Raw genomic sequence first — 21,765 nt, 5'->3', positions numbered from 1 at the left:
AGTTTAAATTGATGTCAGTCAGAAGGGCGGGACACTTACATCTTGAGGATTTTAGGGGCCCCTGGTCAAACACATTTTGGGGGCTCTGTTCCAAACAATTTTGAATGTATGATTCATTTTCAGCTAAATCACACCCATTGATCACACCATAAAAGTTAAGCAATTGTAAAAGACAGAAGACAATAGGCAATTGTTTGTTTAAAATAGGCACCTGTACCCTTTAACATCCCTCCTTTTCTAGAGTTGCCCTGGACTACCTTGATTCATGTACAGCACACAGATTGCCTTGGAAGTGGACCATGGAGTAGCCCTGTATGAGGCTTAGGTATACTTGACAACATTCTGTGTCCAAAAGAGGTAGAGGTAGAGGTAGTTATTACAGCTTGACTCTTCGGATAACTTGATGAGGGGTCCTGTCCTGACCAAATAACAAGGTACGTGGGGACTGGACCAGAGCCCACTTAACCTATGCCTTAAAAGGCCTCTGTGCCAGGAGCTTATTTGCTTTTTGACATAACATCATTGTTCATTTGTCTCTTGAGTTTTTTAAACTTCTGCCTGTCCATATTCTTTTGTGGTTGACTATCTGTGTGAGAAAACTGGGCTGATTGCAGAAGCCCCCTCACTTTTTGCCCCCATTTTTAACTGGTACTGGTGCTTTCTGACCATGATTGTGCCCTGGGAACTGCTAACCAGTCCCAGGGCCAGTGCTCTGTTTAGAAGCGTATATGCCAATTATGCATAATTATAATTGGCTCTGACCTACCTATGAGTCCCTAATACATTGTAGGGCATGTAAGTTTAGGACCCCAGTGTAGTTAGGACACCCATGGGTGCACTGTTGTGGTGTCTGGTGTCATTTTAAAGGCAGGCCTACCTTGCTGGCTGCTTTTAAAATAAAATCCACCCCAAATTCTACTTTGGAATTAAACGTATTTCCAAAGTCTCAAACTACATTCGTTTTACATTGTCACCCCTAGGTGCCCCAAGGGTTGGATGCAGTGTAAATATAAGCAGGGTCTTTATGAAATGATTTATAAGCCCTGCTGAGGGAAAACAGACAAATCGTTTTTTCTCCATTATAATACATTAGCTCCATGGGCTAACATTGGGAGGCTTTATTTAAAAATAATAAAGTATAATTTACGTTAGAAAAGAGCTAAATATGTCATGTTTTATATCAATTTATAAGTTAGAATAAGTCCAACAACTTGCCAAGGTTGGATTTATTGTAACTAGTACAGAGAAAGAGTTTTAGAACTATTTCTGAAGGTTACCAGAATCAGCACTATAGTGTCATTTCCTGATTGGTCAGTCTCTGTCAGCCTGAGCCCAGCTACCTTAATGAGGTGTGAAGTTGCCTGGGCTGAAACAAATGAATCATCTGGTGGGAGGAGAGCTGCTTCAGCCAATGGCAGAGCAAGAAGAGGGGGTAGAAATGCCAAACTGGTTTTCAAAGGAGGGAATGTCACCTTCGACAGAAACTAGAACTCCGTCATTTCCTGCTCCCCCAGCTAGATGGCAGCCCCTGTAAATAGATTAGGAGAGGGGCTGGAAGGGCTGTGTTAGATGTAACCTCCAAGGAGTGTTTTTCTCCATGATTAATTTTTAAGGAATGTTGCTTTCTGGGATTGATTTTTGCCACACTTTGCAGGAAGTTGTCACCCCGGAGGGTGGCATCCTGCATCTTATTGGTCAGGGGTGCTCTCCTGCTTGCCAACGCAGGAGCAAGGATAAATATGGCAGAGCTGCCCAGCATTTCAGATCCCTGCTAGAAGAAAAGAGTGGAGAAGAAGCACTGCCCTGCTGAACCCCTGGTCTGCACCCACAAGGTCTGCACCAGCTGCACACTTTGGGCTTTGCCACAAGAGGGACTTTGCCTTGCTTCTGCAACTCCAGGAACGGAGTCCCTGTAAGCTATTGGTACAGAGGAGCTAACCAGAGTCCCTTGCATCAAGCCCTGCAAGAAGAGCCCAGCTGACTAGCGTCCAGGGGCCATTTGAGGATTCTGACCAGGTGCATTCTGGGAACTGTAGTCCAACTTCCAAGGAGCGACTTGAAGCTTCTGGAACCTTGGATCAAGTTTGTGGACACTTCAATGACCCAAAAAGGACTTCTGGAAGAAGATCCAGACGTTTGGAGCAACTTTGTGAAAAAGCTTCATAAGGTGACCGACCTGTCGAGGAGAGTCAAACGTGCTATGTCGAACCGTGGCCTGAATTTCAGGTTCGTCCCGCACATGCTCCAGAGCTTTTCCCTGTTTATTGGGACCTCACTCTGAGCCAAGCCGACGATGTTGCATTGCAAGGCGCACTGAAGAGCCTTGATCGACGACAAGATAAAAAGCTCCAAACAAGAGGCTAAGTTTGAACGTAAAATTTTGACCGTGGCCTACCGCTTGATGTATTCGACTTGGACTCCATTGCAGTCAGCCTCAAACTTTGACTTTGCCCAGTCAAGCATGACCAGATATCCCCGGTAGGCACTTATTATTTTTGTGCATTAGAAAACACATTTCTAATTTAATATTTAAAAAATCCATACCTCTGGTTCCCTTCATTGGATGTTTGTCGTTTTGGTGTCATTTTAAAGATAAAAATATTTCCTACTTTTATAAATTGGTGTTGAATCTTGATTGTGTGTTGTGTTTTACCTATTTACTGTTTTGTTGATATTAAATGATTTACACACCTGTCTCTTAAATTAAGCCTAACTGTTTGTGGTCCAAGTTACCAAGCGTTGAGCATGGATTACTTTTATTGAGAACTTGACTAGACCTAGTGTGGGATTGTGGTTTATTAGGTGTAGGTACCTACCTGCCCTTACCCCACTTTCCAACAATCTTGCTTCCCTAATTTATTGCCAAATTTTTATCTCCTAATCCACTCAATGCTATTGCAAGTCTATTAGTGCTAGTAGGAGCATTTTCATCTGCAATCACTACATGTATGGTGAAACTACAGTAACACTGCCTGTTCTGCTGAGGGTGTGGAGGTGATAGAATTAGAGTAGCAGGGTGACTTCAGAAACTGGAAGTTCATGTCTGGTGTTGAAATGAACTGTGGAGGAAAAACATTCATTTGGCCCTATGATCATTAAATTAAGACCAGCCCGCAGATCAGGAACATGACACCACAGTGTAGTCTGTCAGATGGCATAGTGTACAACTGAAGCACACACAGTACATAAGATACCATAATTTTAGGAAAAGAGCATAACTCTCAAGCCTGAAGGAAAGTGTTAATTGTCCTTAATTCGTGTAGTAGGTTACACTTGCCACGTATTAAATGTGGCCACCATACACGTGCACCTGATTTAGAGTTTATCGGACAAGTTACTCCGTCACAAGGCGATGGATACCCTGCCCCTTTATTACAAATGCCAAATGATATAATGCATATGCAATAATGTGGTTGGGCTAAATGTCATGTTTATGGTGGAGTAACCAGCCTGCCAACTCTAAATCACGAAATCAGGCCTATTTATTTATGGAATATGGTGTTTAACATACTGTACATGGTTATAGTGGATTTCCCGAAACATCCAAACAAAATTCCTATGGCATTGTCCCAGCCTACCGATGTATAATTAGTATTGCTTTCCTGTTTACCATCATACTGAAATGAATACACTGTTTTGAGGTAATTGCATGTGTCAGATCGATTCTGTGCACATAACATCTGCATTGGCTTACTTAAGACCAACTGTGATCTAGGTGCAGTATACATGAAATACAGTTCTCTGGCTGCACAACGTAAAAGAAAGCTGTAAAAAAATGAGTGAATCATTTATATATGATCAGTAACTTTGCTCCTAACTTTGGTGATTTTTGCATGCAGCTGCTGGAAGCTGAGACTGTGCGGCACATCTTCACAAACAACTACCATCTTTGTAATGAAGTAAGCGAGAGGGTGGTACAGCACTTTGTACATTGTGTAGAAACCCATGGCCGCCATGTGGAATACCTGAGGTTCTTGCAGACTGTTGTCAAGGTGGATGGAAAATACGTGAAAAAAAGTCAAGATGTTGTGATGACCGAGGTACGTCAAACGTTTGTTTCAGAGCTATGCTTGTGTACTAAATGCGATAGTATATTAATGTGTTGTGTAGGATATCTGTAGATTGCTTTAGAATCTTCGTAAAATCTTCCAGTTTCTAGTTAGTACGTTGTCCATAAAGTGTGTACTTTAAGGGCCTCATTACTAGTGCCCTAGTATTCCTTATGGGACCGTTAAAGATGGTACTGGCCCTGCTGGAATTGTACTTTTCACGGCAAAACCTCCGGTCGGGAGTCTTTCATCCAGACCCGTTGAAAGCAGTTGAAATCTCAGGATGAAATACTATGATGATGCTAAGTGGAAGGGGGATAAATTAGAATATCTTGTGCCATATTCCCGATTCCTCTTATAATTCCACATTTCTCACTGAGCCCTCGGTGACGAATTTAATCGCCTTTCTCTCTCCTGGAATTACCAGTGGCCGTGCTGTTTGTAATTCAGGGGTGAGGGGTTATACTGGCCATTTCCCAGCCCACTCATAAAGAAGTCTGTTGTGTTTTGTGAGTCGAAGTAAATGCACCTCGGAGACCGGCCATCTTGTCTATTACGTTTCGGGACGTAGTAACCAATCAGCACACAGGGCAGAGCTTGCGGAATGATAACCAGCCTCGTATCACCTTATCGTAGGCACATACATGATTTACAACTGCCGCCAGTGCTTTAAGTGGGTTGGTACTGTCCGGTACTGAGTACTGGCACTTTTTTATTTTGAGAGGGAGAGTACCTGCACTTCTCAAGAAAACCGAAATACTTTAATTGGAGATTACCGGCACTTCTCAGAAGCACTTCTATTTTTCCATTTCAAGCAATGACTGCCACCATACCTTACTCCTGGCTACAGTTCTAAGCCATCGAGGCCTGTGCTGTTAAAAGATCTGTTCACCTCGTTTTATTAATTTTCTCAGGGGTAGAATGATTTTGGAGGGAAATTCTTTTGGTGGTAGTTCAACCCAGTCGTGCTGTTTGCCCTGGGAGTGGGGGGCCTGGTATTACAATTTTTCCAGCGCTGCTTTAATCTTCCAGTACAGCACTTCTGTGTTGAATGCAGACCCCTAGAAGGTAAAGAGCCCGTGATTTATTTTCAGAAGAATATGAGATTACATTTGTCCAGGTTTGGATTATTTGCGACACAAGGAGGCAATCGTCATTTGAGGCATTACGAGACGCCTGCTTTGCTCAACTAAATTCTTAAATTCTGATTCTCACTATATAGCTTTGAAATGAACCGACTCGCAATAAATAGATCCGTAAACTCTACACGAAATGCACCAAACCGCCCACGGGTATACACGAAGAAAGTGGGGTGAGGAGATAAGAGCAGCATGCCTTGGTGAGACAGGTTTATGGACACATGGAGAGTTGAAGTTGTGTGAAATGAAGAGCGCAGGAGCAACATAATCTAAGTGCAAAATATTTTTTTTTTAAAGAAGGCAAAAAGGCATAGATTACATCAGTTTGGTTGCATTTATTCTACTTCAACGTGTTTGAATCTAAATGTTGTCAGTTATATTTCAGTGTTACATTTTGCGGAATTTAAACTGTAGTGGTGCAGATTTCGTTATGTTGACAACTCACGAAGACTTCAGAACTGTAATCATACAAGTATTGTCAAGAAAGGCGCGGCTAGCTTGCGTTTTAGATAATGGTGAGTAATGAATGTCCACGTTGTCCTTTTAGTTAATTAACGGCGGCGAAGACGTGCTGGTGTTTTACAACGACAGGGCCTCGTTCCCGGTCCTCCTGCAGATGATGTGCTCGGAGCGGGATCGCCGGGATGAGAGCGGGCCCCTGGCCTACCACATCTCCCTGGTGGAACTGTTGGCGGCGTGCACGGAGGGCAAGAACGTGTACACCGAGATCAAGTGCAACTCCCTCCTGCCCCTGGATGACATCGTGCGGGTGGTGTCCCACGAGGACTGCATCCCTGAGGTAAGCTGGGCACACGCGCAACAGATTGCACTTTTACAACTGCTTACGGAGAACCGCAGTGTCTAATGACTGAAAAGAACACAGACTTTTCCTGCTGCTCCCAGCTGTATTTTGTGCTCCTAAACCGTGTTATTAAGAAAATCAATCACCAAGAAGGCCCGACAGCCCAGTGGTCGTGTCACTGCTCCACATTTTCTCAGTAGCCTGCAGTTCCTCTCTTGGCTTCTCGGAGGCTGCCTGTGGCAGGCACAGTGATTTGAGAACAGGGCTCCCAGCCCTAGGGAGGGTGGGGTGAAGTTGTTGATTATCCAGCAAAACCTTTCAGCTGCTTTATGAAGCTGCGGACCGAGAGGGTGTTTTAACATTTATCCAATCTGCTGTGCCAGACAAAACTACTAGTCTGGAGAAGGAAGGAGGGAGGTTTTCCAGCTCTGCCTGTGCTCAGTCTGTGCAGCCAAGAGTATGAAGTGGGCTGGGAGCGCCTGTCTGCTTCACCCCCACTCCCTAACCCAACACCGAAGTATATCACATGTAGTAGTCATTACATTTACATTAGATGGTGGACTAGGTGGGGTTACGTTTGCTACAAGCATCAGACTCGAGCACTGGGTTATCATGTAAATTGTGTCCAGTTGGTCTGTGCGGACTTGCTTTTTTACTGTGAATGCCACAAATCTCCACGGTGCTTTATATACCACACGTGTCACTTGGAAGGAGATTCGATCATTAAAACTGCGAAAGTGCAAGATTGACGAAATGCAGCTGAAAGCTGCTAAAGCTCATAGGTTTACAGGCGTAGGCAATTCAGTGCTGCTCTCTTTGTGTGGTCCGTGTATCACCTTTGGTATTAATACTGGCCACGCTTACCTGCTGAAAGTATTGGGGACAGAAATGAAAAAAACACAGTTTCCATTCATTAAAGGTGTGAAAGATCCAGTTCATAATTCATAAGAAGTATATATATTGGCACAAACACATAAAAAGCTGAGAGCATAGATATAGTTAAACATGAAAAGTCCTTTTTGCATTAAAATCGTTGATAAAGTGGAAGTCCCCAGGGATTACTAATATCTCTGGATAAGGTACTTATTAAAAAAATATGACCAAAGGACTTTAAAATTAATTTGTAACAGAACATCTTAAGATTGTGGAGAAGAATCCATCGGCTGAATTTCCTCGCCAATTATATTCCTTTGGAGAAGAAATTCAGCTCTATTATCTCCATACATAGTTAGAGCGTCTTCCAGAAATCGCAGGGTTTCAGTACCCACCAAATATAAAGCCAGGCCTAAATCCCAGCAAACAAATTTCGCTCGAACTGGGGCCTCTGGGCTGGATATTGGACCTGGTTGAGAAAGAGATATATGTATAATCACTTGTCTGATGTTATTTCATTTCCTTGACGGTATTCCCGCATATCATAGGATCCTTTCAATTCATATATATCAGTCTCTCTCTTTTTAACTCACACATCTAGATTTATTCCATTCCAGTTCACCATAGGCATTACGTTTTCAAACACTGGGACTTGGTAATACTCCCTTCACTGAGAAGGAGAGAAGACAGCAGTTAGACCCTCCGTGACTTTCCATTCCTGTTCTGCTGCCCTCTCTGAAAGCGGCCTTCATGCAGAGGAAGTGAAGCGGAAGGTTGGTGCTCATAGTGCAAGGCTTAAGGTCAATACACCTGGGCAAGTTGCTGTTGATGGAGGAGCCTGTCCATTTTTCCTATGGGGCGGCCTGTATTTCTCCAAACCTCATCCGTCTTCCTGACCGTTTGTCTATCGGTACATATTCCCCTCCATAGTCATGATAGGGCAGGATTCCTGCCTCCTTGGCTGTCAGGTGTGAAGGGGCCCAAAGCATACCTAGGAGAAGGAGGTAATCTTCCTGATCCTGCAGCTTATGCCACTAACCTGGTCCTTGTCTTCTTCTTGTTTTTAGGGATTCTGGTGAATTGCAGCGACTCCTGTTAATAGTTAAAAGTGCTAACTAACGTTTGCAATAATTGTTTTTTGCAGATTTTATCACCTGGTGAAAAATCTTCATGACTAAATGAGTTATTAAATCTTCATGACTAAATGAGTTATTACTGTTGCAATTTTGCCGGAGTGCATCTGAAATTCTTTGGGAACGGCACAAACGTTTGAAAACTACTCCAACCCTAACATATAGTCTGGTGGCAGCAACTTTTTGACTTTGCAACATAGGCTTTTTGAATCTGACCAAAAGCGTTACTACCTAAAAAAAAAAATCAGGGGATCAGGTGTCATGCCTACATGAAAAAAAGCACAAAGTCAGTGGTTATTGTTTGTGGTACTTCCCTTTTTTTTTGGTGGGAAGCTAAAGGCAACGAACCGATCATTCAGTGAAATTATACATCCTTGTGGAGGTGTCTAGCTGCAGCTGCTAGGGCTTTTGGGCTTGAGAAGAGTGTATAAGTCTGAAGGTAAAACTTTCAGTGAGACCAAGAGGGTTGGTAGCTCCTAGTACATTGGATGGAAGACACGTTTAACATTTTCCATTTCTCTTAGGATGGCATTCTACTCCTTATCCCTTTACTTTCCTGTGGGGCAGTTTTGTTTTTTGTTGTTAATTCTGCTCCCTTTATTCCACTTTGTTGTGACAGTATGCACCTTTGTCTCTCTTGACTGTCCTTTTTGGCCGTTTTTTCCCCAACTGTATTTTTGTTGTGACTAATAGTTGCTTGTGTAACACATGCCTTGACGAAGACTTTGCTGTATATGCCAACCTGCCCATGGGTGAGCCATGAAGTCCTCTCAGAAACCAGTATATCTATGGATTGGGTTGTTTGGGTCTTGTAGAAGCTCAGTCACACCACAACTGTGACTTTTCTGTTTGGTATACTGCCACTGGGATTCCCTCTGATTGTGATAGAAAATGTACTAAACATTTCATAGTTGGGCCCTTCAGCATCTAAGCTTACATAGTTTACTCAAGAGTTTAATTTGGAGGGATGGCCTGAGAAATATGAAAAGCAAACATGCATTGACGTGGAATTGTTTGTTTATTGGTGTTTGTTGTTGAGCTAGTGAGGCATGATTGGAAAGTTTCGACAGAGAGACATCCTAAACCTGAAAGAAGGTTTTGGTCAGGGTTTCACAACTGAATATTTTTGGGATACAGTCAGTGTCTCTGCAAATTGTAGATACCTAGTGGATTCTTAAACTTCAGAGTTTGTTTTCATTCTTAGACATTACAGTCCAACAAATCAGTTTATATCTCATTTTAAAAAATATTATGTTTTTACTGGTAGCAACCAGTAGCTGCTGAGTGCACTGATTTATTGGTGTTTATTTAGTAAACTTGTGATTCCTATTAGAAATTTTGATCAGTATAAATGACAGCCCAGATCTCATACTTTCTATGCCACGGATGGCCTCGGAAATATCTTTGTTTGTGCTAGCTGTTGGCCTCAAGAAATTAGGTCTTGCTACAGTACATAAATATACCCCATTGCAAGACACCCAAACATAACTAAATATGAGCCTGACAAAGTCTTAGGCATTGTCAGGCATATATATTGGCAGACATATACAATATAATATCATACATATACAATGTAACACAGCCTTGATAGGCCTGGATAGAGGAATGTCATGGGTCAAGGCATTGACTGGAGGCATTAGTATTAGGTAATATTACTAATGCATTTGGACATTTTCAATCATCTAATCATTCACAGACTTTAGTTGGTTGTTTGTTTGCAAGTGACCCATATCAAATTTAAATACGCCTTTCTTCATTGAGATATGCAACTCTAAAAATAATTCTACTCTGCATTGGAAGCCAGCCAAAGAGCCTCAAAATGCTAGGTCACAGGACTTGTTTTACCAGATGATGAGTTGCTTCATTCTGCAGTTTTTGCAGCTTTGAGACAGGTTTGATGACGATTTCAGGCTGCGATTTATAAGTGAAGAACTCATTTCCACCACTTAGCCTGCACCATTTTACTGAATAAAGTGCCGTTTTTCACAGTGTTTTTTAGTGTTTGCATGTGGCCTCTACATCATTAAACCACACTGTCTATTTATGTTTTCTGATGAATACTTCTAACTGTAAATTTGTCACCTTTAGAATATCTCAAGATGCCAGACTGGATCTGGAGAATTTGTTAGCAATACTGCACCATGCTAATAGGTAGTACCATGTGGGTTTGCTCTGACTCCATGCTGCCTGTATGGGATGGAGAAATGCGGCCTATTTAAGAGCCACCTCTGCACTCTGATGTTGACTCCTTTCTTAAAGCGCTCTGCGGAGATATGGTGCTCCACTCCCAACTTTGAGGGTCTTTCGAAACGCCAAAATTAAATTTAGACAGTATGCCTGATATGATTTCTGCCTTGAAAATGACAGTATTTAAGCTGTGTAGTGCCTACAGGAAGCAGATATCGCTCTCAGAACAGCACAACATGTGTCTGTGGTGGTTGAACTGAGTTCACCACTGGCAGTTGTGAGAAACAAGGAGCCCTTGAGCACCCAAAGGTAATCTGGGAATGGGAGGGTAAACTCTACATCGTTGAACATAAGAAGAGGTCACAAAACATAAGTCCCAGTCCAATTATTATTGCACAAACTGTCTTTCCAGGTTGAAGTCTTTTGGTAAATCGAAGTTCAAGACGGACTATAAGCCCAAGAAAGATAAGTGGAACTCAAAACCCATCCAGCCAAAACCGCACAAGAAGGGACACGGACGTCAGTTTGAGGATCATATCCCATAAGTGCCTTCTGTCTTTGAGCCAGTTCTGCAACTTGTCCAGTTGGGTTCCGAATTCCCCAGGCCCTGGCTGACCCCACATAAATTATCTGCCTCCAAGGGGGCATGCTGCAGCTCTTTCAGATGCTTCTGTCTCAGTCTGGGGTGCCCTTGGGCTCCATGAGCTGTAAGGGACTTCAATGGGACTTCCACTAGCAGGCCATCCCTCAGTGCCATCTGACCCCCATTTGACCCATTTCTGGGCCCATACTGGTGCCAGTTCAGATTTTCACTAGTGCCCCTGGGTCTATGCCAGTTCCTTCTGTGTCAGCATGGATGCTGACCCCATCAGCCCCAGCCAAGGATCAGAATAGGTCACTGGTCTCCGACCCGAAGCTGTTGTCTGCCCACTCCAGGCGTATTTCATGCTACATAATAACAAAAACGCAAACAGTATGCAGTCAGGCTCTAATTCTTGGCCTTTGCCGCAACACCTATCAGAAGCTAGAGGCCCTATTTGGATCCAACTATGATGCAGTCCAGGTTATGCAAAATGTGCTCCCAGAACACTAAAAATGATGAAGAGATGGACAACGCACTTAGCCCTTTTCATACCCACAACAGGCTATACCTGGCTTCACAGAATGCTAGTGGGCTCGATCCATCTCCAAAGACTGAGCTAGACCACAAGTGAAAAAGTGTCTCTTTTGCAGTAGTTATGCAAAGGGCAACATTTGCCTACTTTTAAAATTAAGGCAAATTTATTAACGGAGATCCTCGTATGCACTCTCATGGTCACATGGTCTAAGCCTTGGTTTGGCACACCAGTCAGACCTGGCTAGGTGATTGTAGGAAGCTGGCCTGGTGTGTGGTGGGCACCTGTGGTGTTATCACCTTATACCAGATCCAGGTATCCCCTATTAGGGAGGTGCAGACAGTGTCTAGGAAGCCAAGGCTGTCTAGAAGTAGCTGTGGATATGCAGCCAAGACATATCTATGAGACAGCCAAAGCTTATGCAATACCACTATAGTCACACAGCACTTACACACATGTAAGAACCACACAGTGTTACACAAATAAAGGTACTTTATTATGGTAACACAAGTACCAAAATACTGTATAGGCAATGCTTTACTAGCAGGTGAGCAAACACACTATTGTATACACATTAGTAATCAGGAATGGGCATAGGAAGCAATAGAAAACAGTGAAATAACAGAAGATAATGGAGACCCTAGGGGGAAACCGAACCATATACTAAGTAAATGGAATGCAAAAGTCAGGTCCCCACGCAAGGAAGTGGAATCTGTAGAGGAGAGATGGAGGAACTAGGAACCCCAAAAGGTAAGTACCAGAGTGCCCTCCAGCGACCAGGATAGAAGAGGTAAGTACCTGTTTTTTCCCCAAATTCACAGGTAAAGTCTGTAAAGGGACTGTGCAAGTCCCAAGCAAGACTGGAAGAAACAGAAGAAGGATCCTGAAAGAAGAGGACGTGCAAATGAAGGGGACCAGGTCCAGGTCCAGTTCCAGTTGGAGTGTCCGGTTGGGGCAGGAGCCTCTACTCACTCTTCTGGAGATGCAGGACCAGGTCGACGATGAAGACTAGTAGTCAGCTATGCAGCACAGGAGCAGGAGGGGAGTTCCAGAAGTGATGCAGTCAATGTCCCACGTCGGAAGAAGAGTTGAAGTCAGTCAGTGGAGTAGAAAAACACCAACAGGCCTTGGCAAAGGCAAGATTCACAAAAGAAGTATTGCAGAGCTGCTGGGGTCCAGGAAGGTCCGGGGGGACTCAACCAAAGGAGGGGAGTCCCAGGTGACCCTCAACAGTGAAGAGAGTCAGAAGTCGAGGATACATCCCCCATAGGCAACTCCCAGGCAGCAGGCACAGGAGTCTGTGAGGCCCACTCAGCACACCTGGAGAGGAGTCCCATGTCGCTGGAGTAGCAGGCAGGAGACTGTGCTTTGCAGGTAAGAGTGCTGGAGGCCGAGGCTACACGGAGCTGAAAGCTCCCTTGGAAGAAGAGCCAATAAGCCTTGGTAGCTGCAAGAGTTGCAGTGCACAGGGGTGTTGTCCTGCAAGGAGATGCAAGGGCTTACCGTCTCCCAAGTTGGACAGCTGGTAGAGAGGACCAAGGGGACCACTCCAGACCACCACTTGTGATGCAGGATCCATGCAGTTTTGCAGGAGAGAACATCCATGCAGCCGGTCATCGTTGCAGTTCGTGCCTGTGGATGCAGGGGAGTGACTCCTTCACTCCAAGGGAGATTCCTTCTTGTTTCTTATGCAGGCTGAAAACTCATCACCCTCAGAGGATGCACAGCCAAGGAAATGTTGCAGTTGCTGGAAGGAGCTGGAGAAACAATATTGCAAAGCAGAGTGGTCGCTGGAGTTGCAGATTGTCAGTTCCTGGATTGTCCAGTTGCAGTCCTGGTGGCCAGAAGATGAAGTAAACGATGCAGAGGAATCCTGCTGGAATCTTGCACATCGAATCTGAGGACCTACCCAAAAGGGAGACCCTAAATAGCCCAGTCAGTGGGATTGGTCACCTAGCAGGGTGACTACCTATCAGGAGGGGGCTGAGACGTCACCTGCCTGACCTGGCCACTCAGATGCTCCCAGGGGCCTCTGCCCACCTTGGATTTAAGATGGCAGAATCAAGTGGCCACCTGGAGGAGCTCTGGGCACCACCCCTGGGGTGGTAAACGACAGAGGCTTGGTCACTCCCCTTTCCATTGTCCAGTTTTGTGCCAGAGCAGGGACCGGGGTTCCTGGACTGGTGCAAACCGGTTTGTGCAAGGAGGGCACCAGCTGTCTTCAAAGCATACCAGTGGCTTGGGGAGGCTCCCCCTCCCAAGCCATGTAACAACTATTTCCAAAAGGAGAGGGTGTTGACTCCCACTCCTGAAGGAAATCCTTTGCTCTGCCTTCCTAGGCTTGAACTGGTCAAGCAGCAGGTGGCCAGAAACCTGTCTGTAGGATGGCAGCAGCGGGGGCTGCCCGGGAAGATCTTGCAAACTGGTAGGAGCAGAGCAAGGGGTCCTCTAAGGAGCCCCCAGAGATTATGGAATCATACAACCAATACTGGCAACCGTATTGGGGTAGGATTCCGACATGCTTGTTACCAAACATGTCCAGGTTCGGAATTACCATCATGTAGCTGGACTCAGGTAGTGATGGCAGTGATGGTAATTGTGGATTACCCTGGAAGGGGACCAAGAAAGTAGCAAAAATATGTCAAAATTTTGGGAGATTTGGGAAAAATGGCAAAAAGTGTTCTGCAAAAACATGTGTTTTTTCCCTAAATATGGCATCACTGAAAGGTGTACTGTGCTAAAATCACCATCTTCTCAGTTTTCAGTAACACAAAGAGCAGTATTGAAATCCCACTTTTTTACCACAATATTGTTATTTTTGTAACGGGTAGCTAATTTTTCTGTTTTCTTTTTTTGTACTGTCAATGCACTTCCAGTTTGTAATGGAAACAGGAGTGAAACCCTCGGATGATGCCAGAAAGCTATACATTTCCAAAAAGTAGACACACTTCTGAATCCATCAAGGGGCCATTTGTGTAAATTCTTCAAAGTTTTCCCAGACAAAGTAACTGTTGGAATAAAAAAAATATGAAACATGGGTAGGAAAAACAGCTATTTGTGACAACATTTTCATCTGTAACTTGTTGTCACAACGGTCACTTTACAAAAGCAATGCACCGGTAGGTCTGTTAGATTCCTCTGGTCACTGGGCTGTGTAGGGTTGGTAGGTTCTCAAAGAACTCAAGGTCCCCAGAGCCAACTACTGAGTTGCACCTTACAATGGATTTTTATTGTGTACAAAGTATAGAACAATTAATATGGTAAAATATTAAGAGTGAACATGGGTATGAAGGAAACCTATGTATTTCTTAAATTTACATCAGATACTGTGTTCAGGAGCAGTGGTTATTTGCACCTCTCTGAATTTGTGGCTACCCATTCTAGCATGTGATTCAGAGGGCAATTTGCACAATTTATTTTCTTACATACTGGCTTACATTTGGAAGGCACAAATCCAATAGGTAATAATAGATGTTCTACTAGTCTGTGCTCCCAAATATCTCAAGATAAATATGGTACATACTTGTGTGACTGGGCACAATACACCCCTAAATGCAACCTGAAGGCATCATATTTTATACAGCATAATCCATGCCTTTTTAAAAGACATATCTCCCGATTTTAGGTCCTAGCTCAGTTGCAGCTGTGGAAAAACTACTGTGCCCACACATTTCTGAAAACTAGATACCCGGGGGTGGTCAGAGGGTGTATTTTAAGGAGGTGTGCTTACCCATAAGCCCTTGCATTCTTCAAACTTAGGCTCAAAACACATATTGACCTCAAGTTTCACTGATGAAAAGTTCTGAACTCTATGGAGAGCCACAAATTTCATACAATCCAGTGTTTACCCTGGTCTCTGATAACAATGGTACCTCATTTGTAGGAGATGTCCTTGCTCCCCGACAGGAAAGGGCGCAAAACACAACGTGGACACATGATAATTTTGGATTGAAAATCAACCCATTTTTTGGCAATTTGGTTACTTCTGCATTTTGGGCCCTAGCTCAACCACCAACTGCAGAATCCTACTAAACCTGCAGATTTTAGAAAAGTACACATCCAGGAGAGTCTAGGGTGGCCTGACTTGCGTGGCTCTTATCAGATTATTTTACGCAGAAACTCTTGCAAACCACAAACGTAGGCTAAATACACATATTTTCTTCAGGTTCCTGTGATGTAAAGTTCTGGAATTAGCGAGGATCCACAAATTTCCTACCACTTAGAGTACTACAAGTCTCCCAATAACAATGTTGTGTGGGTGGGCCATGAGACAAAAAAGGCCCTACAGAGCTCTGTGTAAAGATCAGCGATAGGGATAGCTGCTGTAAAGAAGCATTGCTAGACTGCCACCCACTGGTCTCTACCAACCACAGACATTTTTAAAAACTAGGGGCCAGATGTAGCAAAGTAACATTTTGCGAGTTGTAAATAGCGAGTCATAGAGACTCGCTATTTGCAGCTCGCAAAATGTTATGCAGAACGGTGTCTCAGACACCGTCTGCGAGTCGGTATGGGGTCGCAATGACCCACCTCATGAATATTCATGAGGTGGGTCGCAAATTGCGGCCCCATACCGACTATGGGCACTCGCAAACATGGAGGCCTGCTGTAGTCAGCAGAGCTCCGTGTTCGTGACTGCTTTAAATAAAGCAGTTTTTTTTTTTTAAGTGTAGCCCGTTTTCCTTAAAGGAAAACGAGCTGCACTTAAAAAAAAAAACCGAAACCTTTAGTTTCGGTATTTTTTCAGGGCAGGGAGTGGTCCCTTGGACCACTCCCTGCCCTGAAAATTTTTTTTTGGGTCCAGTCACAAACTGGAAGGGGTCCCATGGGGACCCCTTCCAATTTGCGAGTGGGTTACCATCCACTTGAAGTGGATGGTAACTGCAACACCATTTGCGACCGCATATGCGGTCGCAAATGGTATTGCATACCACTAGGAATCGCAAATAGGAAGGGAACACCCCTTCCTATTTGCGATTCTGAAATGCATTTTGCGAGTCGGTCCGACTCGCAGAATGCATTTCTGCATAGGAAAATGCGATTTGCAACTCGCAAACGGCAGTTTTTGCCGTTTGCGAGTTGCAAATCCTTTCCTACATCTGGCCCTAGACACCCAGGGGATTTCAGGGTGATGTGCCATGTGTGGATCTCACAACATTTTCTTGCCCACAGTGCCATTCAAATCTCAAACATTTCCTAAAATTGTGCAGTTTCCATGCATTTCTGTAATGTAAATGTCCAAAAACTACAGGGATCCACAAATTTCCTACTATCCAGCGTATTCCCCTCAATGTCTAGTTTTCAATAAGGTCAAGGTCTAGTCAGCCTTTCCAGGTGACAGCCTACTTAAGTCCAAAAAGTGCAGCCATTTAATATGGCAAGTGAGTCAATGTTGGAATTTACTCCCACTCTCCTGCCCAATTTGTAAAAACACCACCTAAATAATCAAAATGTCCTCATGCTTGCCTTTGGGATGGGCATGTTTTAGCCCACCGGGGAGCAGAAACACTGTTGAGGCTTAAGGGGTGAGTGTGAGGCCTGCTGTAAGGATGGGTCAGACCGCACCTTATTATTTTAGAAAAAAAAGTCTTGCCATCCAGTTGGTTTTGTCTGGATTTTGGGCGCAAAACATTAATATATACCATAAGGAATATGTATTTAGAAGGTACACCCCTAACATGCCCCTTCCAAATACTGATTCCCAATGGCCCTTATGGTTTCCTCTATCCATTTAACAAGAACCTCTTCCGATTTGCTAAATGGGCTTAGTACATTCCAAAAATAGTTTTAGCATTCGATAACGCAAATGTAATAACCCTTTGTACATGAAGACCAATGTTTACATATGTCTACTCTGCTATTAGTCATTTCTAAGCATTAACAGAAATTCTATGAAACCACTGAGTCTTTGGCAATATTTTGCTGACCTTATTTGAAATGCATTTTTTTCTTTTCCTCTCAATACAAACATTTCCAAAGCTGTTTCTAACTGAACCATGCACAAACAAAAATATTTCAAGTAAATGTATTTTATGAATAACGTAAAAATTTAAGCTGTCGGTTTTTTGCGTTCGTAGGACTGCAGCTTCTACAAAGCTCTCTATTAATTTCATAGACTATTTGTCACTTTGCCCAGATGGGACCTTGAAAAAAATATGAAAAACAGATTGAACTGAAAGACAATTTATTGATTATTTACGTTATTCAGACCCATTTCCCCATGTGTTAAGTTGCCATGTACAATACCGTAAATTTCATCCAGTCATTAGAGGTTTCCGTTTACTTTTTGTAGGTCAAAATTGCATATGTGAATTTTGTCAACCACTGTTACGTGGACACTGAAGTCGAGATGAAAGAAATCTATACCAGTAACCACATTTGGAAACTCTTTGAAAACTTCCTTGTTGATATGGCCAGGGTAAGTTGTGTGAGTCCATATCAATCCACGTACATACAACTGAAATAAAAATAATGTTTTAGTTTTGAAAAACATAAATGTGAATTGAATGTTTCTTCATAATGTGTACTTAATAATTAGCATTTAATCCTCTTAAGGATAGTTTCAGCTAACCGATAAGTCATCAAATCAGGTATACCTGCATGAAGAAAAAAGAAGGTAAACTGAAAAACAGACTTTTTATGAACACAGATAAATAGCAAAGTGACTGAGGCCATTCAGAGTACATAATGAGGAAATAGGACTGAAATCTGGTGTTAGTTCACTGTGATTGTGCCACTACTTTGCCACACGATTATTCTACATGGGCATGCTGTCACAGTCACACCAAGTGGGGAGTCATAACACAGAGTTCTCCAGTATTGGATCTGTCATAGATTCACATGCTTGAATCATCCCCGTCGTCGAGGTGGGAGCCTCACGGTAAGTTTAAATACATAAAGCAGTAAGTCAGTAAGTGTAAAACAAGTAGGCCTCATAGAGTATTTTACAGTCTATCCACTTTGTTTTGTGGAAAGACCCAAACTTCAGTATCAACCAATCAGGATTCAGCCCCTCCCAAACACTCCCAACAGAGGCTGAATTCCCTCAGATTTTCTACCGCACGTCGTGTGAAGGGAGTCTCCCTGAGCTCTGCTCAGTTTTTTTCCTTATTTCTGACTGAAGATTGTTTCTCTCAGGAAACTAGCTCTACAGCTTTACCATGTCTGAAAAGACAAAGAAGGGTCTGTTCAGAGACTGTGACAATTGTGGGAAGAAGAGACTGCATGTTGATGACCCCCACAAGAAATTTATCTACTGCCTCCATCCAGACCACAAGGTGAGAGACTGCAAAATCTGTCGCACCTTTAGTCAAAAAACCCTCAAGGACCGTGAGGGTAGACTTCTCTTATGGCTGCAAAAACAGAAAGCCATAGAACATCCTTCCTCAGATGACAGCGAATCGTCATCTCAGGCTTCTCGCCCTCAGAAAAGAACAGGTGAGAGAAGTAGAGGGTCTGATGAGCCACCAAGTAAGGTGCCCAAAAAGGCAAAACAGGTCTCTACTGAGACAAAAAAGGATGTTTCCCACTCAGAGACACTAAAACATTTGCCAAAAAAGGTTCATTCAGAGCCTACTACGCCTTTGCATCGGAAAAGCACCTCAAAAAAGGCATCCCTGTCTCTGTCACCCCAAAAAGAGCCAGAAAAAGCCTCTTCAGGGAAAAAACAACCGTCGACGACCACCCCGTCGACGACGGTAACATTTACTACGGTGTCGTCGACGTTCACAACAGCGGTCTCACCGATGATTATGACGTCGTCGCCGACGATAATTACGGCAATTTTTTTGAAGAAGGCTTCGTCGGCAACCACATCGTCGACGGCGGAGGCCTCCTGGGTTCACCAATCGACCAGGGCACTCCCATCTATGAAGCACCTCTCAATGAGGTTTAAAAAGGCACTGCCGACGACGGCACCTACAGAGGATATGTCGATGAAACAACGGTCGACGAAGGAACCATCGACGAAGGATTCGTCCATGAAGGGCCCGTCGACAAAGGGCCCGTCGACGAAGGACCCATCAACAAAGACGCCGTCAGTGACGGATCCGTCTACGAGAGAACCGTCGACGAGGGAACTGTCGACTATCATATCGTCCACAGCACTAACAGTGTATAAACCATCGACCTACCTGGATACTTCACCGCACCATTCCTCATATCATCAGGACGACTCCACCAGGTTCTTACCCCTTTCACTTATTACCATGGGGGACAAAGCGTCTAATATTCTGCCAATGCATACCTCACCAAGTAAAGTGTTGCCATACCCACCACAACATCTTTTAGATGATGATGACGATGATGCATACTCTCAAAATGACGGAATGTTTGTGGCAGCTAGTAGCCCGTCCCAACTCCATGTCAAATGCCAAGATTTTGATGATGAGGAGGAACAGCATTACCAGCCTAGTTATGCCTCAACATCCTACCCACAAGCAGAACAACAATCGCCCCTCTCCATGCCTAGCACACTAGTAGCAGACCTACAATATATGTTGAATGACTACTATAAAAGGTTTCCACCATCAACTCAGACCACGCCACCTAGACCTGAAAGCTACCGGACACCTCGGCAAACCCAGACTACTAATCTTCCGGAAACACCACAGGCTAGCATACCGGTAACTAGCCAAACTCAGGAAGCTCATCCCTCGTCAGACGACGAAAGGGAAGAGGGTGAGCTAAGAGATTCGGCGGCTAGTGAATGGGATGATTATCTCATCCCCACACCATCTCCACCGCCAGCAGGTCCAGTAGATTCTCCTCCAGAGGACATAGGAGGCTTCCATAATTTAATAGAGAGAGCTGCAAAACGATTTTGGCTTTTCAATTGTCTCTCATGAAACCGAATGTTTTCTGTACGACTTCAAAGAGCCATCAAAGAGATCGGTAAGAGCAATACCCATAGTAGATTTCTTATGGCAGGAGGATTTGAAGGCAATGAAAAATCCTGCAACAGTGCCTTCACAAATGCCATGACTGGAGAAAAAGCACAAGGCCCCAGATGATTCTCCGGCCTGTCTAGTCTCACAGCCAAAACCTGATTCTGTCATATCACAGGCGGCGCAGCGACGTTCCAGAAACCCCTCCACACCTATAGCATCTCCCCCAGACAAAGAAGGAAGGAGATTAGACAACATCAGCAAAAAATTATCCTCTGTTGCAGCGGTCACATTTAAGGCGGCTAACTCCCTCGCCATCCTAGGAAGGTATGATCGCTAAATGTGGGCAGACATGTCTGCCTTTTTGGATCTACTGCCAGAAGACGTCAAGGTGGAAGCAAAAAAGGTGTTGCAGGAGGGAGAAAGAGTTTCTGCAGAGATTATAGACAGCGCAATAGACATTTCTCTAACTGGCTTCAGAAAATTAGCTGGCGCAGCAGTACTGCGCAGGTAAGGATGGCTTAAGGCTACTTCATTTAGACCGGAAGTCCAGAATCGTGTTCTCGACATGCCTTTTGATGGAGAAAGTTTGTTTGGGAAGCATGTCGACAACATGTTGCAGGCTATCAAAACTGATACGGATACGGCAAAATCTCTAGGTACCCTTCAATATAAAAAACATTTTCGTGGAGCAAGGGGAAGAGGAAATTACTCCTTTCGAGGTGGATACCAACAATACAGATCCCAATATCAGTCTTCCTCCACAGGATCACGACACCAGTACCACCAGCAACAGCAGCATTATAGGTTACCACTGGCCGCAGCTTACAAACATCCAGCTAGAGGAAGAGGAGCTGCCTGAGGAAGAGATACGGGCAGAAAACAATGACCCGCCGGTCATCTCAGCACTTCCCCACCCACCAGTATCGAGGGTCGGAGGTCGCATCACTTCCTATTTCCCCCAATGGGAGGCTATAACATCGGACAGATGGGTACTCGATGTAGTGGCCAGAGGTCATACTCTGGAATTCACACGAACACCACCAGTTGTTCCTCCATCGGGTCCACCACCCCCGAGGATGAACCAACTCCTCAAGGAAGTAAGAGTGATGCTGAGAAAAAGGGCGGTAGAACCAGTCCCTTTCTCTCAAAAGAACAGAGGATTCTACTCCCGCTTTTTCCTCGTAAAGAAACCCTCAGGAGACTGGCGCCCCATCCTGGACTTGAGAGCACTAAACAAGTTTCTAAAGAAACAGTCGTTCAGGATGGTAACACTTCAAGATGTCCTGCGTCTTTTAAATTCTGGGGATCTGATGGCATCCCTAGACCTCCAGGATGCTTATTTTCATATCCCCATATATCGCAACCACCGCAAATTCCTAAGGTTCAGAGTGGGGGTTATGCACCTCCAATTCCGAGTTCTCCCATTCGGTCTCAAATCGGTCCCCAGAATCTTCACAAAAATGTTGGCTCCGGTAGCAGCACATCTCCGCCAGTCAGGTATCCAGGTCTTTCCTTATCTGGACGACTGGCTTATAAAGGCACCCTCAAAGTCGCAAGTAATAAGTCATATCTCCTATTG

The 21,765-nt window shown here is 44.1% G+C and overlaps 1 protein-coding gene across 5 annotated transcripts in view; it reads left to right on the top strand.

Annotated features, from left to right (window-relative positions):
• The window catches only part of ITPR2 (inositol 1,4,5-trisphosphate receptor type 2), a 1,367,642-nt gene that overhangs the window by 618,716 nt on the left and 727,161 nt on the right, over positions 1 to 21,765 (top strand). For all 5 annotated transcript variants that reach the window (XM_069228605.1, XM_069228604.1, XM_069228603.1 and 2 more), the window contains 3 exons: positions 3,840 to 4,040; positions 5,736 to 5,987; positions 17,591 to 17,716. In XM_069228605.1, the coding sequence (XP_069084706.1) occupies positions 3,840 to 4,040; positions 5,736 to 5,987; positions 17,591 to 17,716 (579 nt within the window). The remainder of the gene's footprint in view (positions 1 to 3,839; positions 4,041 to 5,735; positions 5,988 to 17,590; positions 17,717 to 21,765) is intronic.

Source organism: Pleurodeles waltl, chromosome 4_1 (genome assembly GCF_031143425.1).
Source record: "Pleurodeles waltl isolate 20211129_DDA chromosome 4_1, aPleWal1.hap1.20221129, whole genome shotgun sequence".
NCBI classification, from domain to species: Eukaryota; Metazoa; Chordata; class Amphibia; order Caudata; family Salamandridae; genus Pleurodeles; species Pleurodeles waltl.
The sequence above is the reverse complement of the archived record's forward strand: the minus strand, read 5'-3'. Positions and strand labels throughout refer to the sequence as shown.